At 39.0% G+C, this 23677-nt stretch overlaps 2 protein-coding genes across 2 annotated transcripts; one reads left to right on the forward strand and one right to left on the reverse strand.

Annotated features, from left to right (window-relative positions):
* The first annotated feature begins 145 nt into the window (after positions 1 to 145).
* On the forward strand, positions 146 to 14235 carry kank3 (KN motif and ankyrin repeat domains 3). The gene is made up of 11 exons (XM_023399632.2): positions 146 to 229; positions 1936 to 2018; positions 2243 to 4045; positions 4741 to 4843; positions 5087 to 5314; positions 5616 to 5706; positions 6153 to 6372; positions 7269 to 7411; positions 8971 to 9171; positions 12035 to 12136; positions 13463 to 14235. Exons 2-11 carry the CDS (start codon positions 1982 to 1984, stop codon positions 13523 to 13525), a joined length of 2991 nt encoding a protein of 996 aa, XP_023255400.1. The 5' UTR covers positions 146 to 229; positions 1936 to 1981; the 3' UTR covers positions 13526 to 14235.
* Positions 14236 to 16105: 1870 nt separating this feature from the next.
* LOC147819578 (GTP cyclohydrolase 1-like) lies at positions 16106 to 17052 on the reverse strand. The gene is made up of 3 exons (XM_087172146.1): positions 16782 to 17052; positions 16322 to 16431; positions 16106 to 16147 (listed from the first exon to the last, which is right to left on the reverse strand). Exons 1-3 carry the CDS (start codon positions 17050 to 17052, stop codon positions 16106 to 16108), a joined length of 423 nt encoding a protein of 140 aa, XP_087028272.1.
* Between the last annotated feature and the right edge of the window lie 6625 nt (positions 17053 to 23677).

Raw genomic sequence — 23677 nt, forward strand, 5'->3', positions numbered from 1 at the left:
TTATGGAAGCATTGGATTAATTATGTTTCTGCGCTTATTTAATCAAGTTTTCCTTCAATTTTTAACCCAATAATGTGGTATGTGTGTGTGTGTTGTGAAGGCAGTGTGTTTTTTGGATTGTATGCTGACCTCTCTCTCTCTCTCTCTCTCTCAGGGCTGTGTGGAGCAGGGAGAGGAGGCAAACAGCCTGAACTCCAGCTGCATGAATTGTTCACTGAGCGGCTGAGAGGTACACTCCACTTTCAAAACTGCTTTATAAGTCTTTGTCATCATGATTATTTTTTGTAATAGTCTGTGATTTATGTTTTCATGATGTGGTACCATACGTACCACATATGTAGCAATTATTTGATTAGATTTTGGTGTTCCTTACTGCATGTATTTGCATATGAATGAAGTAGAACAAGTGTTTTTAAAAACTTCTGTTAACATTGTTGATGAACTAGTATTAGTAAGCACACATGTTCTTTTGTCATGTAGATCATGGTGGGACATGAGGCAATCCAAGGGCGTCTTGTCATTTCACTTTGTCCTCTCTTTTCCTCTGTAATTGGTGTTATGTAATAAGTATCTACTTCATGCAGTCTTTTCCATTTTCCATCAGGAACACTTTCTAAACTAGTCACTCTGTCCTGCTGTACAGGAAGCGTTAAATGTTTCCTGTTTGGATCAAATAGAAGAAGAACCAGGTTGTTAACAGGAGCAGTGATAGCTAGTGTGTCTAAACTGACAAAGACAAGCACTAAATTTTAATTTAGAAATTTTGAACAGATTGTGTTTGTCTCTTAAAAGTAACCAAAAACGCACAACTTTTTTTAAAATAAATCAATTCCTTGGTTTAAAGGTAAATTTCACTTTTTAATGAGCAAAATTGTCCATGTTGACATGTTTCATACTGTTGTCCATTCACTTAGAGCTTCCCTGCCACGTCCACCCAGTTTTGTTTTTCAGCATTTTTTTACGTGTCCGAATAAATGGATATTACGCCTTAGGGAAATAACTGATTTCCAAGTGAAGCAGTGCTTGTCAGGGTTTAGTGGTCTTGTGGTGAGGACAATCCTGTGGTTTTCCAGTACAGCTGGATGGTGTGATGGTGTTGTTAATGGAGCAGCAGTCTTGAGGTTTTTGCACACTGTTTAGCTCTTTGTTGTTGACTTTGTTCTGAGGTGTTTCCCGAGTGCTGTCTTCACTGTGTGCCAGACGTTTACAGTGTACAAACGATATATATACACACTTAACACGTATCTTAGCTTTTAGTGACGTGTAATGACTCTTACAGGAAGGAACGTCTGAGTTCCACAGTGTAACCACTAGTAAAGAAGTTGAGAGGTTAAAGGCAGAAAACGCACACACACTCTCTGAGGTATGGATGATGTCAGGCTCAACGTCCTTCAACACCTCTGGAGAAGAAAAGCAAACAAGAGATCCATTGAAACAAAAGCTCTTTATCTGTGAAAGAAGAGAATTTCATCCTCTTTTGAATTCAGTCACAGGCTGTCACACGTGCTTAGGAGCCATAAGAGAACACATAAACCTCTTCAGGCCTTTCTGCACTTTGTAGTAAGTTTACAACACCTATAAAGACGCATCTTTGTCTGGCATTAAAGTGAGAACATGGAGCCTCTCAGGTTGTTTAGAAGTTATGCTGTTTTTGTTGTTTGTTGTGTAAAGCTGCCTCCTCTTAAAAAAAACAAACAAAACAAAACTGTTGCTGGATGATGGAGCACATGATGTTGGCGCTAACAGAAAAATTGATGATAGAAAGTCCAAACATCGTGACACTTCTTGTCAGAAGATAACAAGTGATAGGCTTCCTGTGATGTCTTCACCAAACTACTGTGTAGTGTTTTAGAAATTACATCCTTTTCCTTCAACTAAGGTCCAAGTACATTCATGAGAAATTCATTCATGTTACTGTGTGTTTTCTTTGGCCAGGTGTTGATTTGAAGCTGTGTGTGCTGAAAGGTCCCAGTCCTGAAAAATGACTCAGTCTGTGCAAGTTAACCCAAAGCTGCCTGGTAAGCAACTGCATGAAGATGCCTTCGTTTTTGTATTTCCACTTCATATCCCAAATTCTTTTCTAACTGTGAACGTGGAAACATTTTAGGTAACCTTTGAAAAGAGGTGTCAGTGTTGTATCGCGCTTTCATTTTTCACTTCATTGTTGTAATAAATTAAATAATGTATTCTAACCTGTCAGTATGTATCGATGTTGACAAATTACGTGTCCTTTTCTTTTCAGATCTGGGCTCTCCATTTATCTACTCCAGTCAGGAGGAGGCTGACCAGTCAGGTTCCTACTCGGTCCAGACTCCATATGGTTTCCAGCTGGATCTGGACTTCCTCAAATATGTAGAGGAAATAGAGAGTGGGCACAATCTCCGCCGGGCACCCGTCAGCTCCCGCCGCTTGGGTCGAGGGCTCAAACTCTCCCAGAGGAGTCCGGGTGTGGGTGGGCGTACCAGTGGCTGGACATCCACAGAGTCTCTTTCATCCCCAGCCAGTGAAGATGGCAGAGCTCCTCCACCGCCACCACCACGCAACCGCCTTGGGTCAGCACCCTGTGAGGGACTCTCTCTTTCACCTGTCACCCTCCTCACTGTTCCTCCGCTATCTGCCGGGGCCAAAGTGCCACCGCCACCACCTCAGCGCAACCCCAGAGTCGAGCGGACTCTCCTGGAAACCAGCCGGCGGCTACAGCAGGAACAAACCCACCAGCACCAGAATGGCGGGCGCTTCCAGCTCGCAGATCCTCCCAAATTGCTCTTACCCTCCCCATCCACTCAGCCTCTGCAGAGTAGCTTGACTAAACCCAGTCCTCAGACCTCTGGGCGCAGCACTCCAGCTGCTGGCACGGCAATGACTCCGATCCCTCCCAACCAGCTGCAGACAGTTAGAGAGCAGATGGCTACGGCCTTGAAGCAGCTGAAAGAGATGGAAGAAAGGGTAAAGGGTGTTCCTGCACTTGAGAAAGAGGTTGCCAAGCTTCGTGCAGAGAAAGACATGCTCCTGCTGGCCCTGCAGGAGAAGAAAGTGACCACGGAGATGGTCCAGCAGAAGCAACAGTCTACAGAGTCTTCTACTCAAACCACAGAGACCCTTCAAACCCAAACTGACCAACATATCCACAATCGACTGACTTCACCAACCTCACCTGGTCACAAAGGCCTCGGAAAATCTGGTGAGCTGAAGAGACTGACGGAGAAATTTGAGGTGCAGGGAGAGAAAACTCCAGCACATTCAAAAGTTTTAGTAAAAGCTCCAGAGAAAGTTTCAGTTGTTGAGAAGAAGTCAGTGGCTGTTGGGGACGACATGCCAATAGACTCTGTTGTTTTCTACTACAGCCAGGGTGTGAAAGATGCTTCAGAGGGCACCGTGGTGAATGTTTGTGAGAAAGGCATAGGAACAGAGGCCCCTCTGATTCACGAGGAGGGGGTACAGGCCACGGTGGAGACTGAAGAGGCTGAGGTTTGGGTCATGGAGTCACTACTTGGACTGACCAGCGAGGCACAGCGGGAGATCGACACCTTACAGGACACCATTAGATTCCAGCAGGAGACTATTGTGGCTCTAGAGGATCAGCTGAGCGTGGCTGATAAAGACCTGGGGACGCTCAGAGCCCAGATGGAAGAGAAAGCCTCCAAAGTCACATTCGAGAAGGGGGTTCTTGCGAAACCAGACACAACAAATGCCCAGGTAGAGACACTGACTCCTGCGTTAAAGCATGCTGCGGTTCTGTGTCGCCCAGAGGTGACTGATGCGTGTGTAGGCGAGATTTTAACAGCAGATCAGACTGAACAGGGCACTCAGACTGATGCTTTAGAGAAACCAGCAGAACCAGCCCCTGTTGTACTGGTCAGCACTGGGTGTCAATGGGAGAGCTTGTTTGAGGAAAAAACTGAGGAGCAGAAAGTTACAGTGCCAAAGAAGAGACAGCTGACAATCGCCGAGTACAAGGTCTGTCCAGAAGAAGAGGTAATCGGCACGTCGGAGAAGAAAGAGGGAGAGGAAGGACAGAAGGCTGCACCCAGCAACACCAAGACAGGTGGGAACTAGAGGATTTACCTTCACTGTAAAAAAGTTAAACATGCTGCAGGTTAGGACATCATGTGTTTGCTTCAAATGTTTTTTTTTTCCCTAAAAAATGTAAAATTATTTGTCATTGTTGCAAAAACAAAGTGATGCATCATTAGTAACTATGGAGCAACCTGAGGTAAGTGGTAGAGAGAGAACATAATTTAATTTTTGCAAGAAGTGGAGCATAATGGAGCGACGCACAATACCTCTTAAGGTAACAATTCCTTTTACAGGTTCATAATATCTGCATGATTTCAAAGAAGGACCGTGGGAAGTCTCATTTATAAATTTTTATTGAACGCTTTACTCTTCATATATATTACTTGTCTGTAGGAAATGTAACTTTGTTTGACTTTTCAACTGACCTGTTGTAAACTGACAAGAAAAACTCACTAGGTTAAACTAGTAATTAATAAGTACTAATTGAAAACTCACTCTAATATATTTGGTTACAAATTACATGTTTTCCATGAAACTTTGAAGTTATTCAGAAATTACGCAAAGTAAAGCATTTTATAAGCATTTTCACTAGAGAGACAAATATCACATCATCTCTATTCAAGCAATAGAGACTCATAACATACTTTAGTGTGAAGTGCACATTTCTCTGGAGTACTGCTTTTGAACTATTGTTTGATCACCGTGCTTCCCTCGTGGCAACAGGTATGCTGAAATCAATCATGAAGAGGAAGGATGGGAGTAACTCGGGTGAGAATCGCACCGCTGGCAAGAAGAGCCTGCAGTTTGTTGGTATCCTAAATGGAGGGTGGGTAACATGAAACTTAATTTTTATTTTTACCAATGTAAAAATAAAATAAGGGCGACAGAATGTCTAGAGGTAGGAAATAACACTTTGACCTGGTCACAGATTTGACAAGTAAAACAAAACCCTTTTCCTCACCAAAGGCAGGTTTGCTTTTGAAAACAGATCTAGCAAAGTGCCCTAAAATGTGGGGTGCACAAGTTGGAAATCTACGCTCTGTACTATAGCAAATATTTTTTCTCCCAGGTATGAATCAACATCCAGTGAAGAAGAAGAAGAAGAGGAAGAGGAGGAAGATGGTAGTTCTTCTGGAGAAAGTGGAGAAGGCGAGTGTTTGGACAGCACGGAGGAGGATGAGGCAGCTCTGGAGGAAGAAACATCTGAGGAGGAGAGAAACGTCAACCTGGACGAGAGCGACACTGATGAGGAAACTCTGAGGGCCGAGAGTTATTCATCTGATGCTGTGAAAGAGAAGTAGGCTGTTATCAAGAGGGGAAAAAATACATTTTGTAAGCTGCTGTATTGATGACTCCAGTTTCACGTCCCTGAGGCTACGGAAAATGGATTAATATAGTTTTGTGATTAAAGTGCAGTGCTGTTAACGTGAATGCTATCAAACCATGTTGCATAGCAAAGAGAAAGTCTTATGTTTACACACATACACTACCTAAATACATAAAATCCACATACGATTGTAAGTCAAAGAAAGGTAAACTATTCCTGAAAGCAGTAAACTGTTTTGTTTCAACCTCACACATTTGTGTTTTTGTTGCAGGTTTGAGCTGAGCTCAAAAATGCGTGAAGCTTGCCTCATTCTGAAGAACCACCTGAACGATGATATTAAAACACTGAAGAGTAAGGAAGTGGTGCGTCCCTGCATGCTTCTTCAAATAATTTTACCAGAGTCACACATTTAACTTTACTTTGTCTTAATTACTTAGTGATAGTGATGTAACTATATTTTATTGTTTGGGGGTATTTTTTAACCCCAGCATATATTCATTACAAACAATAGGAGCTTCATGTAACAAATTTCTGTTTCCCAACCTTTTTAACCATCTGTTCTTAAACATTTGGTGAAAAGGTTTTCCCTCAACATTCAGTGGAATATCAGCCTACTCACTCAAATACAGTGTATACACAGTTGTTTTTAGTTTCAAATTATGATCAGATCTGGACAAGAAATTAGCATTAATAAGATACAGTAATAATAATTCATGCTTGTATGCAGCATGCCTTAGATTCTTTTTTTCCCCTCAGGTTTTCACAGTGCATACTTGATAATAACATGACTTTGTATCCTCACACTCAGCTCTCCAGCACCCACACTGTGCAGCTCGAGTGGTTCCGTATCTCCAGCGCCAAGATGGCTCAGCCTTCGCGTGTCTCCGACTACCTGATGGCGTTCTCTGAGGTGTCGTCAGTGCTGCTGGAACACGTAGTCAACATGACCGATGGCAACGGCAACACAGCGCTCCACTATAGTGTCTCCCACTCCAACTTTGGTGTGGTGGGGCTGCTGCTGGACACAGGTCAGTGATAAACAATAATCCAATTAATAATCCAACCAGTTATTCTGCGACTTGTATATTATTGGACAAGACCAGCTATTGGTTTACTTGGGTTCCCCTGTTGTTTTGTGTGTTTAACGTGCAGAAATAGAAAAAAACGTGGCATATGCTTCCAAATTATTTCTTGACTAACAGAAGTTGGTTTCGGTGAGTCTTCATAGTGATGTTGGTGTCTTTCATCGCTAAACAAAAGTCAGGTGACTCATGCATGTGCTGCTGACAAGCATCACACCACGTGAAGAAGACAGTTTTGAAGGCTTGTGCTTTCACTCGAGATCTATTTTTCCATTATTGCAGTCTTCTAGCTAAAACAGACCAACCACATTTGACTTTTTGTTTAAATCGAAAAACTCAACTTTTGTTCAGAAAATCTGTGTATGATAAAAAATAATATGGCACTGAGAATTATGTTGCATACAATTTCTTTGAACAGCAAAGACCTTAGTACCCAGCTGAGATCTAGTCTTTTAGCCCTTTACCACAAAGCCAGAGACATTAAGAGAAAACACAGTCCTTTATCAGGATAAACTGTAGATATGTAGGAATTATTTTCTGTGAACAGTTCATTTGGATTTTTTTCCACATAAATGTATCATTTAAAAAAATATAGAAGTTCTTTTAATGTAACGTTTTTTGCTCCATTGTTTGTATTGTGGGAAGATAATGTCTTGTAATCTCATGTGGGAAGGGACAGATGTTTGGCCTGACGCAGAACTAAAACTGTATCATTCTACTGGAAGTTGTGACGTGTTTATGTGGCACATTTGCATATGTGCAATAAGTACTGATGTACACTGTGTGTGTGTGTGTGTACTTATATGCTTAAATACACAGTAATAAAAACGTGTTCCCTACAGGTGTGTGCTGTGTGGATAAGCAGAACAAGGCAGGTTACACGGCCATCATGCTGGCTGCTCTCTCTACTGTGAAGGAAGAGGAGGACATGGCTGTGGTCAAGAAGCTCTTCAGTCAGGGCAATGTCAACGCTAAGGCGAGCCAGGCAAGTCATCATCACAGTCACAGAGCCCTTAAAATGGTCACAACGCTCATGTGTGATGTTTATTCTCTAAGTACAGTTTATATCCATCCATATTCCCGCAGTCATTCTACTGCAGTCATGTTTGGTATGTGGGGTTTGCCTGTTAAAATAATGAATTTAAAACATTGGACAGAGTGGAGTTTTTGCAGTATTCCTTTGTGGAATATAACTTGGCTTTTCACCTCTTCCTGCTGGTTAGTAATGTAACTTTTTTTCTTATTTGTTTTTAGTCAAAACGGAAACCAGTTTGAAATGAGTCTACTTTATGCTTGGAGCTATTTTGCGAGAAGGAAAAAGAAAAAACTGTGTTCAGAGCCTCTTTTTGCTCCATGTTTATTTCAATGAGTAGGTATTGTGAGCATTTCCTGAGTTGTAATTAAGTGGTGCAGACCAATGGAATAATTGGTTATAGGTTACATTTGATTAAAAAAATGTGAAGCTTAACGTGACACAGAAGTAATTCCTGAGAATTTATTGACTTTGAGTCGTTTTCTCTGGTTGATCTAATCAGGTTGTGCAGTGCATGTGTTTGGACACGGCGCCTGACAGGCTCTGACACTGCCAAGTCATAGGACTCTGAATTTATAGTATCACTAGCTATAAATCCAATTACTGGTGCTTGTTGTGGCTGTGGGGAACAAAACACGAGGCACGCAATAAAATTTCAGAGTCAGGAATTTAGCTTTCACATTGGGAAGTTATGTGCTGAAAGGCATTTGCAAAAAAATACTTGTTTGACTTGACTTTGAATTTTAGAAAATTCACTTTTGACTGACAAAAACAGGAGTGACACGGTTTTTAAACTGAAAAGTGTACAAATTTATTACTGAAACAATAACACAAAATATACTTAACATTGAGGTGTGTGAATCAGTGTTGTCACTGTACCAGCAGATGGGATGAGTGAAAAGTGTTGTACAATGTAAAACCTAAACTAACAAGGCTGAAGCCAACCAAACAACAGGGTGCTGCAGAGGGAAGAGAGAAATCACTCCCTGTTTACTATATAGTGCACTACATTTGCTCTATGCCATTTTATTTTAGTGCCTGAATTCTGAGTCTATACAATATCCTCAGAGATTTCCACAATGCAAAGCTTCCCAATTCATAGATGCAAAAATTGCAGTCAACCTGTAACAGATGACACAAAACGACAATGAATGACTGTTTTGGGGAAGCAGCCTACAAGAGAAGCAGGCTTGTTGTGGGAGAGTCAGGAATTAACTGAAATGCTCTTTAGCAAGGCATTTATGGCTTAAGTCTAAATTAGGGCAGTTTTGAAAGAGAGAAGGCATGTGTGTGTTTAGGAAACTGTAAAAAGAAAGTAAAACAAAGCAAAAGCTTTCCTGGTTAATCTTTAGTTAAAGCCGACACTTTCCTCATTAGATAGCAGAACAATAGGACTAGTGTCAGTAGTTTTAGGAAGTTGTGATTTTTTTTTGTTCGTTATGTCTTGACAGCATTTGAAAAACTGTGTTGTCTTAAAAAGAAATGATATTAATAATTCTATACCTTTGCAGGCCGGCCAGACGGCATTGATGCTAGCTGTTAGCCATGGGCGTCAGGAGATGGTACGGGCACTGCTCGAGTGTGGCGCGGACGTTAACGTACAGGATGACGAGGGCTCCACGGCTCTGATGTGTGCCAGCGAACATGGCCGAGCTGAGATTGTCAAACTGCTCCTGGAACAACCTGGCTGTGACATATCCATCATGGACAACGTAAGCTGTTTACATTTAGCCATTTAGCTGATGCAGTCATTGGGAGAAACTTTGAGTGACTTACTGTGAGCCTAATGCTGAAGCCAACTGCTCTGACTGCTGGAAACATCTGAGTGTTTTCTCGTCTGGGATTCAGCTTAATCTGTGCTCAGGAAATGGCTCCTCATGGGAAATTGGTCTATGCACTTTCCTCTCCTTGTCACCTCTCCTTTTCTCTTCTCTAGTTTTCCTTCAGTTAGCAAGATAGGCTGAAAGCTAAAGAGCCATTATCAGATTAGTTTCATCTGCCCTCCACTCAAATCAGTGCTGTTTACGGGAAACACAATCACTGGTTTACTTACAAGTCCCTGGGGGAAGAATTAGAAAGCCACAGCTCCTCTATTCACGGCAAAAGACTTGCAGATTTCAGTCACAATGCCTTGCAGGCTCTTTCACTAGTCTTTTGCATACTTTACCACATGGCCCATACACAAATCAGCAGCAACTGTCCATTTAAAGGAAAAGGTGAAACAAAAGTTAATCAGAAGTGACTTTTAGATTTTTAAAGATCCAGGCTGTAGGAGATTCATTATTTTGTCAATCGAGTGACTACAATGGAAAATACACTCTGTGGAACATCTAGTTAAGACTAATTCAGTCTAATACCAAAGTCCTGCAGCAAATCCTCCTTAATGAAGGTTTAAATGTTCAGTTTTTATTGAAACTGTGTTAAAGAGGTGTTGATTCAGCTGTAAGATCACTGTGAAAGGGGTAGTCCGCGGTGATGTTGAACTGCAGTGCGTTATTGTTGACAAGTGTTCGTATCATATTGTCCACCCCTTTCAAATCTATCAGGGTTGGCCAAACAACAGACACACTGACAGTTCAACAGCACCATAAACTCCTGCCTCCAAAATGATCATACAGTTGAATCAACACCTCTAAAAACAGTTTCAATACAAACTGAACAATATAGCAGAAATCTTACCTGGAACAAAACTCTGCTTGTGCGATTTCTTGCTACATTTGATTGTGATGTGAAGTGATTGTACAGTGGATTGGTCTGGATGCTTGGAGAGAGGCCAGGAAGACAGATATTTGAGTGTTCACATCTGTCCCAGAATGAGTTGGCCTTTCGGTGCCGGCAGCTCCTGGATTGTGTTTCAGTGCAGCGCAGCTGGACCATGCGGTGAACCTGGGAGGGGGAATATTTGTAAAAGCCCCCACCTCCCTTACCCTCCTAAAACAAAGAACAACATGACAAACCATGATTGTAAAGCACAGTAGAGAAATTAACTCGGCCGTCAGTTTTGTTAATGCAGTCTAAAACAACAGTCCCGGATTAAATCTTACCTTCAGAGAGGTTGTAATGTTCATTCAGTCAGTGTTGAAACTGTTTTAGAAAGATGTTGACTAAACTGTATGATCATTCTTGATTATGTAGTTGTGCTGCTGTTGAACTTTATTGTGTTATACAAAGAGGTGTTTCTATTATTAAGCCTGTTGTCATTGATATAAATAGGGTGGACAGGATAACAGAAACAACAGTCCCTGTAAAGCAATTCAATTCCACAGCACCACAAACTGCTGTCTCCAAAAAGACCCTGAAGTTGAATCAACGCCTCTTTAAACCAGCTTAAATTAAAAAAAACTTTACAATATAACCTTTTAAGAAGGTAGTATTAATTGCAGTACTGCTCTGGACTACATTAGTTTTAGCTAGGTTTACCTACCAACCTGGCAACTAAGTGCAAGTAAAAAGAACCAGTTCCAATGCTGAACCTTTTTAGTTTGACTTCCCTGTCATGCTTTCTTTGAAATAGAGGTGTAAAGGTAAATACAGGCTTTGACCGTACAGGCTTTTCTTTTGGTTTGGTATGCTCTAAGAAAGAAATAATGTTTAATCAACCTTATACTGTCTAGTTAGGTCTACATATGTGGAACATAACCGTGAGAGGTGCACTTAGCTGTGGAGCAGTTGGATCATATGGCTATAAAGCCATATGCAAATGAGAAACTGGAGGAGCCTCCAATGCCATTGAGATCTTTCATTTAGAAGCATTATGGTTTCCCAGTAGTATGTCAAAGCTACACTGGACAAAGGGTGGAATGGTTGGAACAACAATTAATGTTATTTCTTCTATTTTTAAATCAAATGCACCTATTACAGGACTTGAGTCCAGCTGGAATGTTCCTTCATGTGTGCCTTTTAGTCAGCCAAAAATATGATAATGATTTATTGGCTGTATCTGTTTAACCAATATATGTACACAAAGGACATGTGACTTAAACTCTGGATGTTTTATTTTTCCTTATTGTACTGAAAACTGAACTGAACCATGACCCCAAAACCAAGTTTTGTACCTTTACACCCCTACCATCAACCAAAGCAACCCACACTGTTTGTGTAAGAAGAAGCTGAGTAATATTCAGTTTCTGGCTTTCCAACATTATGTAAAATATATATTACTCCCTGCTTTAGTTTCATAGGGACAAAACCACAGGATGCTACTAAACACGTCAAGCAGGATACAGCATAAATCTACACTAATAGCAGATCTAAATTTTAAAAAACAAAGAAATTCTGAGGATGCTGGATGGATCAATGTCCTGTATTGTTACTGGCCAATCAAAGATATATGATATTGACTTGAGTGATGGGAATGAATGGTGTAACATGCCTAGACAGAGGCACAGTTTTGCAGTACAGAGCATGTAAAAAATGAATTAAAAAAAAAAAGGCTGGAAAAAGTGACAGCCGCATGCAATGTCAATCACATGGTCCATCTCAAACTGCAAAGCTCTCTGTTCTAGTGAGAAACTCACTCTTACTTTCTCTGCCCTCTTTCTGTTTGTCGCTCTCTCTTTCCTCTACTGTCTGCAGGATGGAAGCAACGCTCTGTCCATCGCACTGGAGGCGTCTCACAATGACACAGCTGTGCTGCTCTACGCCCATATGAACTATGCCAAGACCCAGACTGCTATGGTGAGCCCACCCTCCCATCCACTTCCTACACTGGAGATGTGCCCAGAGAGACACATAGGGAGTATGTGCATAATCTGAGTTAGTGAGAATGGGGTAGTCACATTTTGTACATTTGACTGTAATTTTGCTTATAAATATCCTATAAATCATTTTATTTTACACTCTAATGCATAAAAGGAAACATACAAAAAAAAAAACCAGTGAAATAAATTTGACCTACCTCATAGCAAAAGGGTTGTCGTCTTTAGTTCTAATGCAGTCTTGCCTGGTGCTGTTTTGATCAGGTTTATCAGCCTGAAAAGGGAGAATAAACACTTGTAGTCAAGAGTTCACTTTGGCAGTGTTTCATTTCTGGGGTCACAAGCTCAAAGCTTTGAAACCAGCACCTTTAAATCTGCAGGGAAGTGGCACTCAAGCAGGCTGTAGTTGGTGCAGGTCACATTCACAACATACATTTATAGTGAGCAGTGTCTCTTGTATTATATGTGGATAGGATGAATTCCACGGCAGCTCTCCAAGCTTAAGTTTGGGTGTGGGCTGCACTGACTGAAGGTGCACTGCTGCCCCCTTCAGGTATTATTAAGCTCCTGTTAAAAGACATTACTCCATAATATTCCATTACCATATGACCAAAATATTGATATTAATTACTATTTTCATTAAATTAATCTAAAATTGCATTATGAATACAATTTAAGTATATATTTAAATTAACATTACAATAATGAATAACTATTATAACTATTGATATGATTCTTCATATTATGGAGGTTATTGTGCTGAAAACTTTTAGGAAGTGCTGTTCAGTGATGTCCAAGTGTTATATTTTCATTCCCTCAAACAAGTGAACAATGTTCAGTCAATGGCCACTTTATTAAGGAGACCTGTCCAGGCTAATGCAATCCAATAGAATTGCTCTCTCATAAAGTTTACTTTTATTTTGCCTACAATGCTCAGTTTCTGACACCGTTACAATGATGTTGTACTGGACTATAAATATATTCTGAGGTGTTTCTAATGTTCTGCCCCCCTCATTTGTGAAAATAGGGAGGACACAAAATTAGAAACATCAAAATAATGTTGTCTAAAACATCACCACCTTAACCAACCTTTGAATTTACACATTTCCAATAATTTAACCAAAAACTGTTCATTGTGAGCTTTGTAAAAAAAGAAAAAGAAAAAAAAGATGTTGTGGCAGAGCTGTTGTATTGGACTCCATTAGATTGTACAGGTGTGCATTACAAAGAAGAGACTGAGTGTATATTCATTTTCAGAATAATAAATTCCTCTTTTAAAACTTAACCCTCACATTGTGTCTTTCAGGGGAGTCCACAGGCCCAACAACGGAGCCCCACCAGCCCCCATAAAACCTGGCCTACAGACTGACCTGATCATGGCCGCTCACTGAGGCGGACGGACGAGCAAACATAACTGGATATGAGCGAAGAAAAGCTCCACTGGAATTTACTTAAATATATATGTACATGTATTTATATCTTGCCATATGTCCTGCATTTATAAGTACTGTTAATATGAGAATATTATTTTTCCATAAATGTCGTGAATGATTATATTATATACTTGACTAATATGAGCTCCTCGCATGTCTAAATGAGATTTCTGGCACTTGATTTTTCTGTGACAGGAGATGAGGCCTTACAATTTATTATTTGCACTCCACTAATATTTTACTGTACAGGGCAACACACACAGTGATGGCATATGATGCACAACAAAAAAACCATCAACTGTTATTTTATACACAGGCCCAATCACTGAAACAACAAAATTAATCAGGATACATCATTATCTTACATAAATAAAAATAAACCCAAGTGTTGATGCCCCAAAAAAATGTATACATCTTTATGTCTTCTTACTTAACAACATACTGTATCTGGTGTGTGCTATGGACATCAAATTACAACACAGCTGGTGTGTTTTTTCCTCTTGTCTACCCCTCTCTGTCCTGCATTTGTTAACTGATCTGTGAACATCTTCACCTTCATAGTCTGCACTAACTGCCTGTGCATTGTTTGTCCATATATATATATATATATTCATGTCTGAAATAAACATATTTACATAAAAGCTGATTTGAAATTTGTTTTTTTCTGACTGTGAAGCATTAGCAATCCAAACTCACTGTTTAGCAAGCTAAAATTAAGGTATCTTAATTAGTAGCTTCTTGTGAATGAGATGTAATATTACGGAACGGAGGGACACTTACATTGTTCACTGTTCACTTGCGTTTTGAAGCCACTGCATCTGAAAAGAATAATAATGTTAATCATTAGCCAATACATACACTTCCCATATACAGTTCATTAAAATATTTTATTTCTAGTTGGGTTGTTGCATAGTCCCTAAAATAAAACTAGGTTTATACATTTAATAAAATGCACTTGGTGTTGTCAGCGTAACATCTCTATCCCTGCAGCCGCCCTCATGAGTGTATCTGGTCACACCATGTTAACACCATGCAAGGAATAAACTATCAAGTCTATGAATTCATATTTGAGTATTTTTGGGTATCTCCTCCTTGTTTATGATTGTGTGCAGATTTTTGTAATGATTTGGTTTTAATGTATTTAGTAGTATCTTTAAAAGATTATGCTCTTCCATTACCATGAAAAATGTACTCATGCATTATTAGTCATGGCAGCTTTGTGAGAGTCATGCCTCTCAAGATTACAGAGTTACGAATGTGAACCAGTTAATAAAAACAAAATGATGCTATAAACTGCTAAATACAAACTTTCTATTTACCTTTATGAAACATGCAATTTTCAATAAAGTAGCTGTAGAATAAGCAAAATAATGATGGCAGTTAGTTGGGCGAGTTTTGGTCTTGTGATACATATACTTTCATAACATACCCGTAACTCCAGCCTACACCTTTTTCGATCTGTAGAAAATCTTTTGTGTTGTATTGTTTGCTATTGTGGTTCTTGTCGGGATTAATTGCCTTACATTTTCCCTAAATATCTGTTTACAGCAACCAAACAATGACTTAGCAATGATTGTTTATGGTAATACTTAGGTGACAGCTGATGGTAATATTGAATTATATTTCTGAAAACTTTCATGATATATATTGTATTGGAATATAATAAGAAATATAATCTCATGAAGGACTGTTCCCTCATAGTTTAACCAGTTATGGCTAGTTAAAGAGCACGACAATGGCTAACATTGTAAATGTCAACATTGTCTTCATGCATGAGAATCTAAGAAAGTGACAGAGGACAAATCCATACAGTTCTTGGAAGTAGAAGTGTGAAAAACTGATGGATATACAGCCACAGCATGAAGTCACAAGACAACAATTTTAAAAAGAAAATAGGCAACTTTTTTGTTTTAACTTAGTAAAATAATGACACAAACGGTATTTACATTGGTTCCCTATAAGCCTTGCTCTCACAATGCAAAACCAAAACAGCAAAGAAAGCGAAGAGGGAGAGTGACAGAAACTGAGGTAAAACTTTGGACAGTTATTTATTCAATGGAGAAAGCCATGGTTAGACTGGGACAGAAATTCAGCCATGGACTTATCTCCCAGAACCAAATTTTCTGTCCACTGGTCCACCAAGCTTTGTCAGGTAGTCCCTATGGACAGTCCAAGTATGGAGAGAGCTCCAGGACTTGAGAGGGATCAAAACTGATCATTGACATCATTTCTTCTTCAGGCATGTTACTAAGACTATCACTAGTAGCCAAAAACAAAAAAATTCATTATCCATTTGATAAACGATCTAAACAAATGACATTTCCTGGTGGTGACCTTTCTAAAATGAGCAGTGGTGAAACTCCGAAACATTAGGTGAGAAAGTTGTGTATATTGCCACTAACAAGTGATAATTTAGCCATCTACCAGGCATGCTGAATTATTGGTGGTTCACCTCAAAGATGTAGCTGAAGCAGATCAAAGACAAAAGGATCAGAAATTGATCAGGCTTTATGCAGCTAACCAACCACTTTCTTGTTTGGGAGATATGCTATGTGAGCCTGAAACATTTAATACAGCATTGCTTATACTCAGGCTTGCTAAAATTATTATTGTCATACAAAATTTGTTGATTTAGAGCCACCGTGTGATGCAGTACAATAGTATTTGCAAAAAATATAGATATATGATTATACATGAATATCATCATTGTTAAATAACTGTTATTAAATTACCTTGCCAAAGAAGGGCACCAGGTGATGTTCACAGAGAGAAAACAAATCGATGTCTTTGACAATCACCATCTCATCATGGTTTTCATCAAAGATTGCGTCGTTCATGATATCTGTGGGGAGATTTAATGTTAGTTTGACAACATTTTGCATTAAAACTAGAGCAAATCAAGAGACAGAATGATTGACAATGTGTCCTTTATTGCCTTGCATTTAGCATAATATATTTATGAGGACAGGACAACACACCTTCAACATATAGTGTTTCTATGGAACAGTTTTTCAGTTATTCAAACAGTGGGACAGTCATAGAATACACTTTAATTGCAACTAATTTTTGCTAAAATAAAGTATTAATATATCAAAACAATTAAGTTTAGCACTACTTAGAGCTTTTTTTTATTTTATTTTATTTTTTTTATTTTTTATAAAAATGGTGAGATAAATAAAAATCTATCCTCACCTTGGGTTGTTTCCTTGTAGCCTTTAGTGAGGAACTGCATTGCTTTGGCTGCACGTAGTGGTGTACGTAAAAGTCCCTCCCGGTCCACGTCCTCTCCAAGCTCACTCAGCATAGTGCTATAAGCTTTCTCAATGAGAGACAGCTGGTTTGCATCTGCAGCCTCCTTCAAGTCCTTCACTTCTCTGCTGGAACCATTATGTTTAGACTCAATGTGCATGTTCAGGTATTCAGACACTACTCCATTCATATCTGAAGCATGGTGATACTCCATTCTGGCTCTTAGCTCTAGTTTCAGTGAATGACACTGCAGCAAACAATGACACAGGCCCACTGGTACAATGGGAATGGTGTCAGAAAGTACATCGCCTTGGTTTTGAAGCTTGATGTGGAGCCCTGAGGCTGCAGCATCACAGGAGCCTCAAGACACCCATGCAGAGAAATCAGTTTCAAATTCTATGCCTCAAATGACATAAAGCAACCATCAACTGATCCTGTGATTTTACTTTAAATACCTAGACATACAATGCTCTGATTTCACTTTACAGATGACTTCAAAACGATGAAATCAGAATTGTTTTTTGTGTGTTATTAAAACCAAAATATTGCAGAAAAGCTGAATGTAATAAATCACAAAGGAATACAGATAATAGCACCGGATATCAATTCCAATTAATTATTTTACGAATTATTTTTTGTCTTATTTAAACTCTATGAGGCATTTTGTCTCACGGGTAACGAAAAGGATTGCAGAATGAGTGAAAGTAGTACATATACGCAATTTCAACCCATCTGTTACCACAACCTGTGAACCCACAACCTGATTCAAGTGGTGTGCACAGCTGCTCTCTGTGCAGGCAGGCAGGACATTTGACTGTGAAATTGACTGTCCTTAAATGAAATGTTGGTAAAGTCTAATTAAACTTGTAGGAGGCCATGTAGAAACACAAAGGATGATAAATGTAATTGTGACATTAGGCGATATATTTCCAAAAATACATTGCAATAACGACTCAATAATGAAACACAGAGGTATAGCGTAAAGTATAGAAGAAGACAAATAGAAACAATAAAGCCAAAGTGCATTTAACATGAATAATTCTGGTTAGGACCCTGACTATTGTGCTGTGTTCATGTAGGAGTAATATAAGATGTGGGTGGATGGACACCTTGCTTTAGGATGGATCAGCAGGGTAAGATGCTCAAGTATGACACCCAGAGGCAAAGTCAGTGCTCTGTATGTCCATCCACTGAGATGCACCTCAAAATATCATACTACTCCCTGCAACTAGATGTTGCCAATGAATATAAAGTACTCTAGCAAATAAGCTGCACATTAACATAATTTGTAGGTTTATTTAACTATATTAAGTCTTTGGGGCTATCTATCTGTATTTGTAGTTATTACAACAGAGCTTTATGAATCTGTGCTTGCTTTTTTTTTTTTTTTTTTTTTTTTTTAAATCTCAACATAAGGTGTGACCAAGTAGATATCTGGTTTCTGATCAGTTTTGAATTCTTGGACGTGAAGTAAAACTTAAACACACAGGACATGCTTCACACAATCTATGCAGATCTGTGGAAAATCAGTGCGCAAAATTGACTATGTTTTTGCTCACAACACAAAGACGATACACAACAAGGAGCTCAGTTACCGAGCTTATGACTGAGCATAAACTCAGTAAATTATGTCGAGAGGCAGAAGATCTATGTTCCATTTGCTGCTCATCAAAGTTTCCATTGTTAAGTGTGTTACTGTGCATAATGCTAACTGCTAGGAATAATGTGTCTAGTTGAGCACATTGACCTCTCAAGTAATAATGTAATTGTCAGGATAAGAACAAATTTCATCTGCATTTATCTTAACTGGTCTGACAAAAACATCAATCCAAGGTTAAAGCAGTTCGTGTACTGACAAACACACTTGTATTAAAACCTATAATTCAACCAGGAATGTCAGTTTTAAACCCAAGACCTTCTTACTGTGAAGTGACAATCATGAACAAGTTTAGAAAAGGATGTATCGTTATTTATTCATATTTATGCTTTTAGTGGCTTTTAACTAACACCATTTCCCATAAGCCCTACATCTTCACAGGCTGAACTTCACAGCTCAACAGAGGAGGTGAATCCATGAGCGAGCAGGACAAAGTGAAGTAAACGCTGTAGAAGTCGTTAGACTCCAAAGATTACATTCAGAATTACAACTAAAAAAGGTAAAGAAATGATTTCAGAGGCGAGCGTTGGTGAATTTTATGGATATGGAAGACACAAGTTACGATGACTTATGTACCTGTGCTGCTGTGCTTGTAATTTCTTTCTGTGAGTTGTAGTTTTTTTTTCTGCGGTCACAAAGTAAATGTTATTTAACTTTGTTAAAATCACGAAGGTTTCAATTGATCGATATAAGAAATGCTTAATGAGAGATTGCATCAAGTTACTCAAGCTAGTGGAATAGAGGCTAACCCAGACGTGATATATATCAGCCCGGCCAATTTATCATCCTAGCTTTTCTTGCTTGGATATAATAAGAAAAGATGTACAGATGGTCCAAGAACTTCAGACTTCTATAAGTGGCTCCCACTTTTATACAGTGCTAAATGTGAGTCCAGGGCTGTAATCTTCAGGCTCCTGAATCTCATTCAACTTCTTTTCACTGCCCAATCCAGGCTACAGAAGCATGTTAAGGCTTGCATGCAAGTAGTAATTGTTCCACACACTCAAGACTAGCTGCCTGTGACCTTAAACCTAACCATGCGACTTCTAGGTATTTAAACATGGGCCTGTTTCATTGTATCTTGCAGTGTCTTTCACTGAAAAAGCTACAAGCCAGAATAGAGTATCACCATGCTTCAGAGATGGATGGTGTAGTTGCCGAATACCTGAAAATGCATCATTTGTAAACATAATGATTTGTGCAGAGAAGAGAAGGACTCGGAGGAGGCTGCAGATTCAGACAAGCTGTCCTGCATTGAGAAAGCTTATAGTACTATACTGAATGAGCTTGGAGAGGACATGGACTGGGCGGGACTTCTACGTTCCTCACCAAAGGCTACAAGGAAACAACCCAAATTTTTCTACGATTTTTCAATCTGCACATTTATGCATAAGGTTCATTATCCCTGCCTCACACAGTTAATTTATTCTGACAAATATATATCTAGCACTATAAACTCCAGGCACTCACATTAAAATCATGGCCTTATTGTTAAGAAATTGTAAGTTTAAGTCTGTATAGAGCAGTACACAGCCGGGAAACTCTTCTCATCAGTTGAATACAATGTTTATTTACATACAGCACCATATTTCTAATCTCTTTACATTTAATTTTCGTGTCATTAAAATTAAGCAATCTGTTAGAAGCATTTACTCAATAGATGGTGGAGACCAGCAGTGCAGTGAGATAATGTAAGCAAATCATTTGCACACAAAATGAGTAATTATAAGATTACCAAAGACACAATCTGTTGTAAATGTAGAACAAATGTCAAGTACAAGCTGCCTAACAGTAAGAGATTACTCTATGCACAAGGTATATGGAAACTATACTAAACCCAGACAATACAGTGGAATAGATAAGGACGAAAGGATTTGTGAATATTGTGAGCTTAGCAAGGTTAAATATGAAATAAATTCATTCATAATTTATTCAGCCTCTCCTGTCCTCTACATCATGTTACATCAGGCTACTATCCTCACAGTTTTAAGATGCAATTTCAGTTTTGATTAGAATGAGGGATGGATTAAATACATTTTTAGTGATATCAGTTTCAGAGTTGAACTTGAAATTTTTTTTTTCCTGCAATTGGACAACAGATAACAGATACATCTGAATCTGAGTTATAGTTTTATAATGTGTAGATCGCAGGTGTAGGTTTTATTTAGACTGTTTGTTTACATTTATGCAAGACTGTATTCATTTACTTGTTTAATTTTTTGCTTATTCATGTGTGTGAATAATACATGTAAAATCAGTTTCTTAAAAATCAGCAATGCAGAGAGTATAAAACAGCTTAATTATTATAAAGTTGATAATACTGTATGATACAAGACAGAATATTATTCATAAAATATATAGCAAATGCAGGGCTTCCATTGCTCACTGTCACAATTTGTTAAAATTTTAATGCACAGACCTAGTTTATTACAGCAGACGTAAAAGAATGCAAGAAATAGGTTGCTTTTTTTTTTTTTTAATAGCAAAATTTCACCTGAACAACAAAAAATGTATGACAACCGTATGTTCAACAAATTCTCCAGAGAACTAAAACATTAAAATTACAATATGTATCCATTTCATAGTAGAAATCTAAACGGTAGGTAAATCTGTCTTTTACTTCTCTGCCTGTTTATACCGACTGGGATATCATGGGGTGGGGGTGGGGTGGTGGGGGGGCTGTGTCTACTGTTTTGTCTACATTGCTGCAACATTTTTTTTAACCAGTTACTTCCACACCACTTCTTTCATTATGCTGATCTGTGAAGTGGAACGTAACGCTGGCGGAGTTGAGAGGTCAGGGGCTCCCGCTGCCTGGATACATACAGTCTAATATTAGAACATTTCCTTGATTTGTTAGCAGCATCTCTGCTGACTCCCGAGCACATGGCAACAGGCCGGCCAATAGGATTTCAGGAGACCACTAAGCCCCTCGCTCTGTATAGCAACAGTGGCATCCTTCCCTTATTTATTTATATAGGAGTTTTTTTTCCCACCGACTCATTCTCATGCTTCTGTCCCCCCACTGTGCATCTACACTGTGCTCTCAAACTGTGAAAAAGAGTTACGGTGCGAAGAGTAGTGCTGCTACTTTTACTTTTGCTTTTCCTTTACCTGAATAAGCTCTACATCTTACATAGGTTTTTATAGATTTTTCATAACTATATATATTTTTATAGTTTTTATAAAAAACTCGACTGATCAGTGGAATTTTACCATTTGCAAGAACAAGTAAAAGTAAAAAAGTGGACAATGTCTTGGAAAAGGCTTGATTTTCATGAAGACATGAGCACTATCGGTGAAGACGAGGGGAAATACCCAGAGGAATGGCATCGTGGGAAAAGGTGCCACTCAGAAGGGATGGACAACAAGCAAGTGGAGAGGATCTTTAAAAGATGGAGGACACGGGAGGAGAGGTGGTACAGGATAGGAGGAATGTGGGGGGTGGGGGGTGGCGTGAGGACCAAGGCCGGTGGTTGGTTTGATCTGAGCCACGTGTGCGTCCAGCCACATCTCTTCGTCGCTTCATGGATGTCGATGAAATGTTGACTTCCCCTGCTGCTCAGTCGCTTCTGTCTTGGCCCAGGTAGGTGCGTATTGTCCTGTACTGAGTTTCATAATGATGTTTCAGTTTTTCAGGCTGTCTGGATGTCAACTCCACCAGAAGTTGCCATTTTGAAAGTTCTGTGCATGTTCAGCCATATCTCTTCGTCGTTCCAAGCTTAGGTATGGGACGATGGAAAGCTTGGAGGCAGTGGGGAAATATGGCGTACAACAGCCATCCCGTTTTTGGGATGCAACACTGATAAACAAAAAACTATGACCGATTATCTAACATAAACAAAAACACTTTCAGAGGACAGTCATCGTCAGCAAAATAAATACCTGTCATCTGTTAAATGGTGGATTGACGACTTCAATGGCCTGATACTGAAAATGTGTGACATTTACAGCAGAGTGCTGCTGTACACAGAGATTTTTATATCTCCAACTTGGCTTCTCACCATTGCTTATGGATCCACCAATTCCAATAATACTGCTTGAGCCGAACAAACATCATTTACTTTGTTTTGATTAGGTCACGATTAAAACACTCCAGTTTGGGACAACACGTTCTCCCTACTTATAAACATAAATAGCAAACATATATTGGTACCAAAAAAGGTAATTTATGACTGGGAAGTAACTCAGTATGCATCCGTCTGGGGCGACACACATCTAAGTTTTATTTTTTATTTATTTATTTATTCTAAAGGCGACATGTTTAAAACACGTGAAAACAGGCTGCTTATGTAATAAAGATTGCAGGACTTTGTTTAAGATCATGTTTAGCTTCCTGCATCATCTCAAGGAGCTGGACAGAATGTACCGTGAACATCAAGCTATGAAGACTTCATGTCTGCGTACCATTGGAAGTATTTTGATGCGGACGCCATTTCCAATGCTTCGACTTTCAATCTACAATGCTGCATCACTCGGTGACTTTAAATATGGCCATATGTTGCCGTTATTTAAACAGACTGCATTATAAATATGTCTTATAACATCACCAATACAGATTTTGGTGAATTTTATTTGGTGAATATTTATTTAACATTTAAAAGCTTTTTGAAACAGTTGAAACCTTAAAAATCCATGCTAACAACCATTTGTCCCAATTCAAAGGTAGAAATTTACCTGCCGGGAGTAAAATCTGGTAACAGTTTTTAAAAATTTTTTTATTGTTGTTTGTTTTTTTGCCAACTGCACTTTAGAAATACAGCGATTATGATTTCTCTATCTCCTGTCTACACCCTATCCATTACAATAGAATGAATCATGTTTTTTAAAACAGATCTTTGATTAAAATAATTTGATTTGATAAAAATTTTAAATCAAAGCCTCACATCCCTTCAATAGGATGTCACATTGCAAAGGGTATAGGAGCATAACAAACTGCTGACTAATCCCAGACACTTGGGAGAGGAAGACGATTTAACTGCAGTAAACCTGAATTCTTAACCATGTAATGGGTTAAATAGTTAGAAGTAGTTAACCCATACTTCCCGAAAAGCAAAATCCCATGAAACCCCAGAAATCACAAAGGCAATATCCTGCATGCTCTTGAACATTACATTACACAAGACTTTTTTTTCCTTTTACTGTCAAGGGTAACACCCAAGGAGTAAAAATGAATATGTTT

This window comes from Seriola lalandi, unplaced genomic scaffold, assembly GCF_002814215.2.
Source record: "Seriola lalandi dorsalis isolate HSWRI2012SDOR001 ecotype SW California unplaced genomic scaffold, Sedor1 jcf7180002052092, whole genome shotgun sequence".
Classification (NCBI taxonomy): Eukaryota; Metazoa; Chordata; class Actinopteri; order Carangiformes; family Carangidae; genus Seriola; species Seriola lalandi.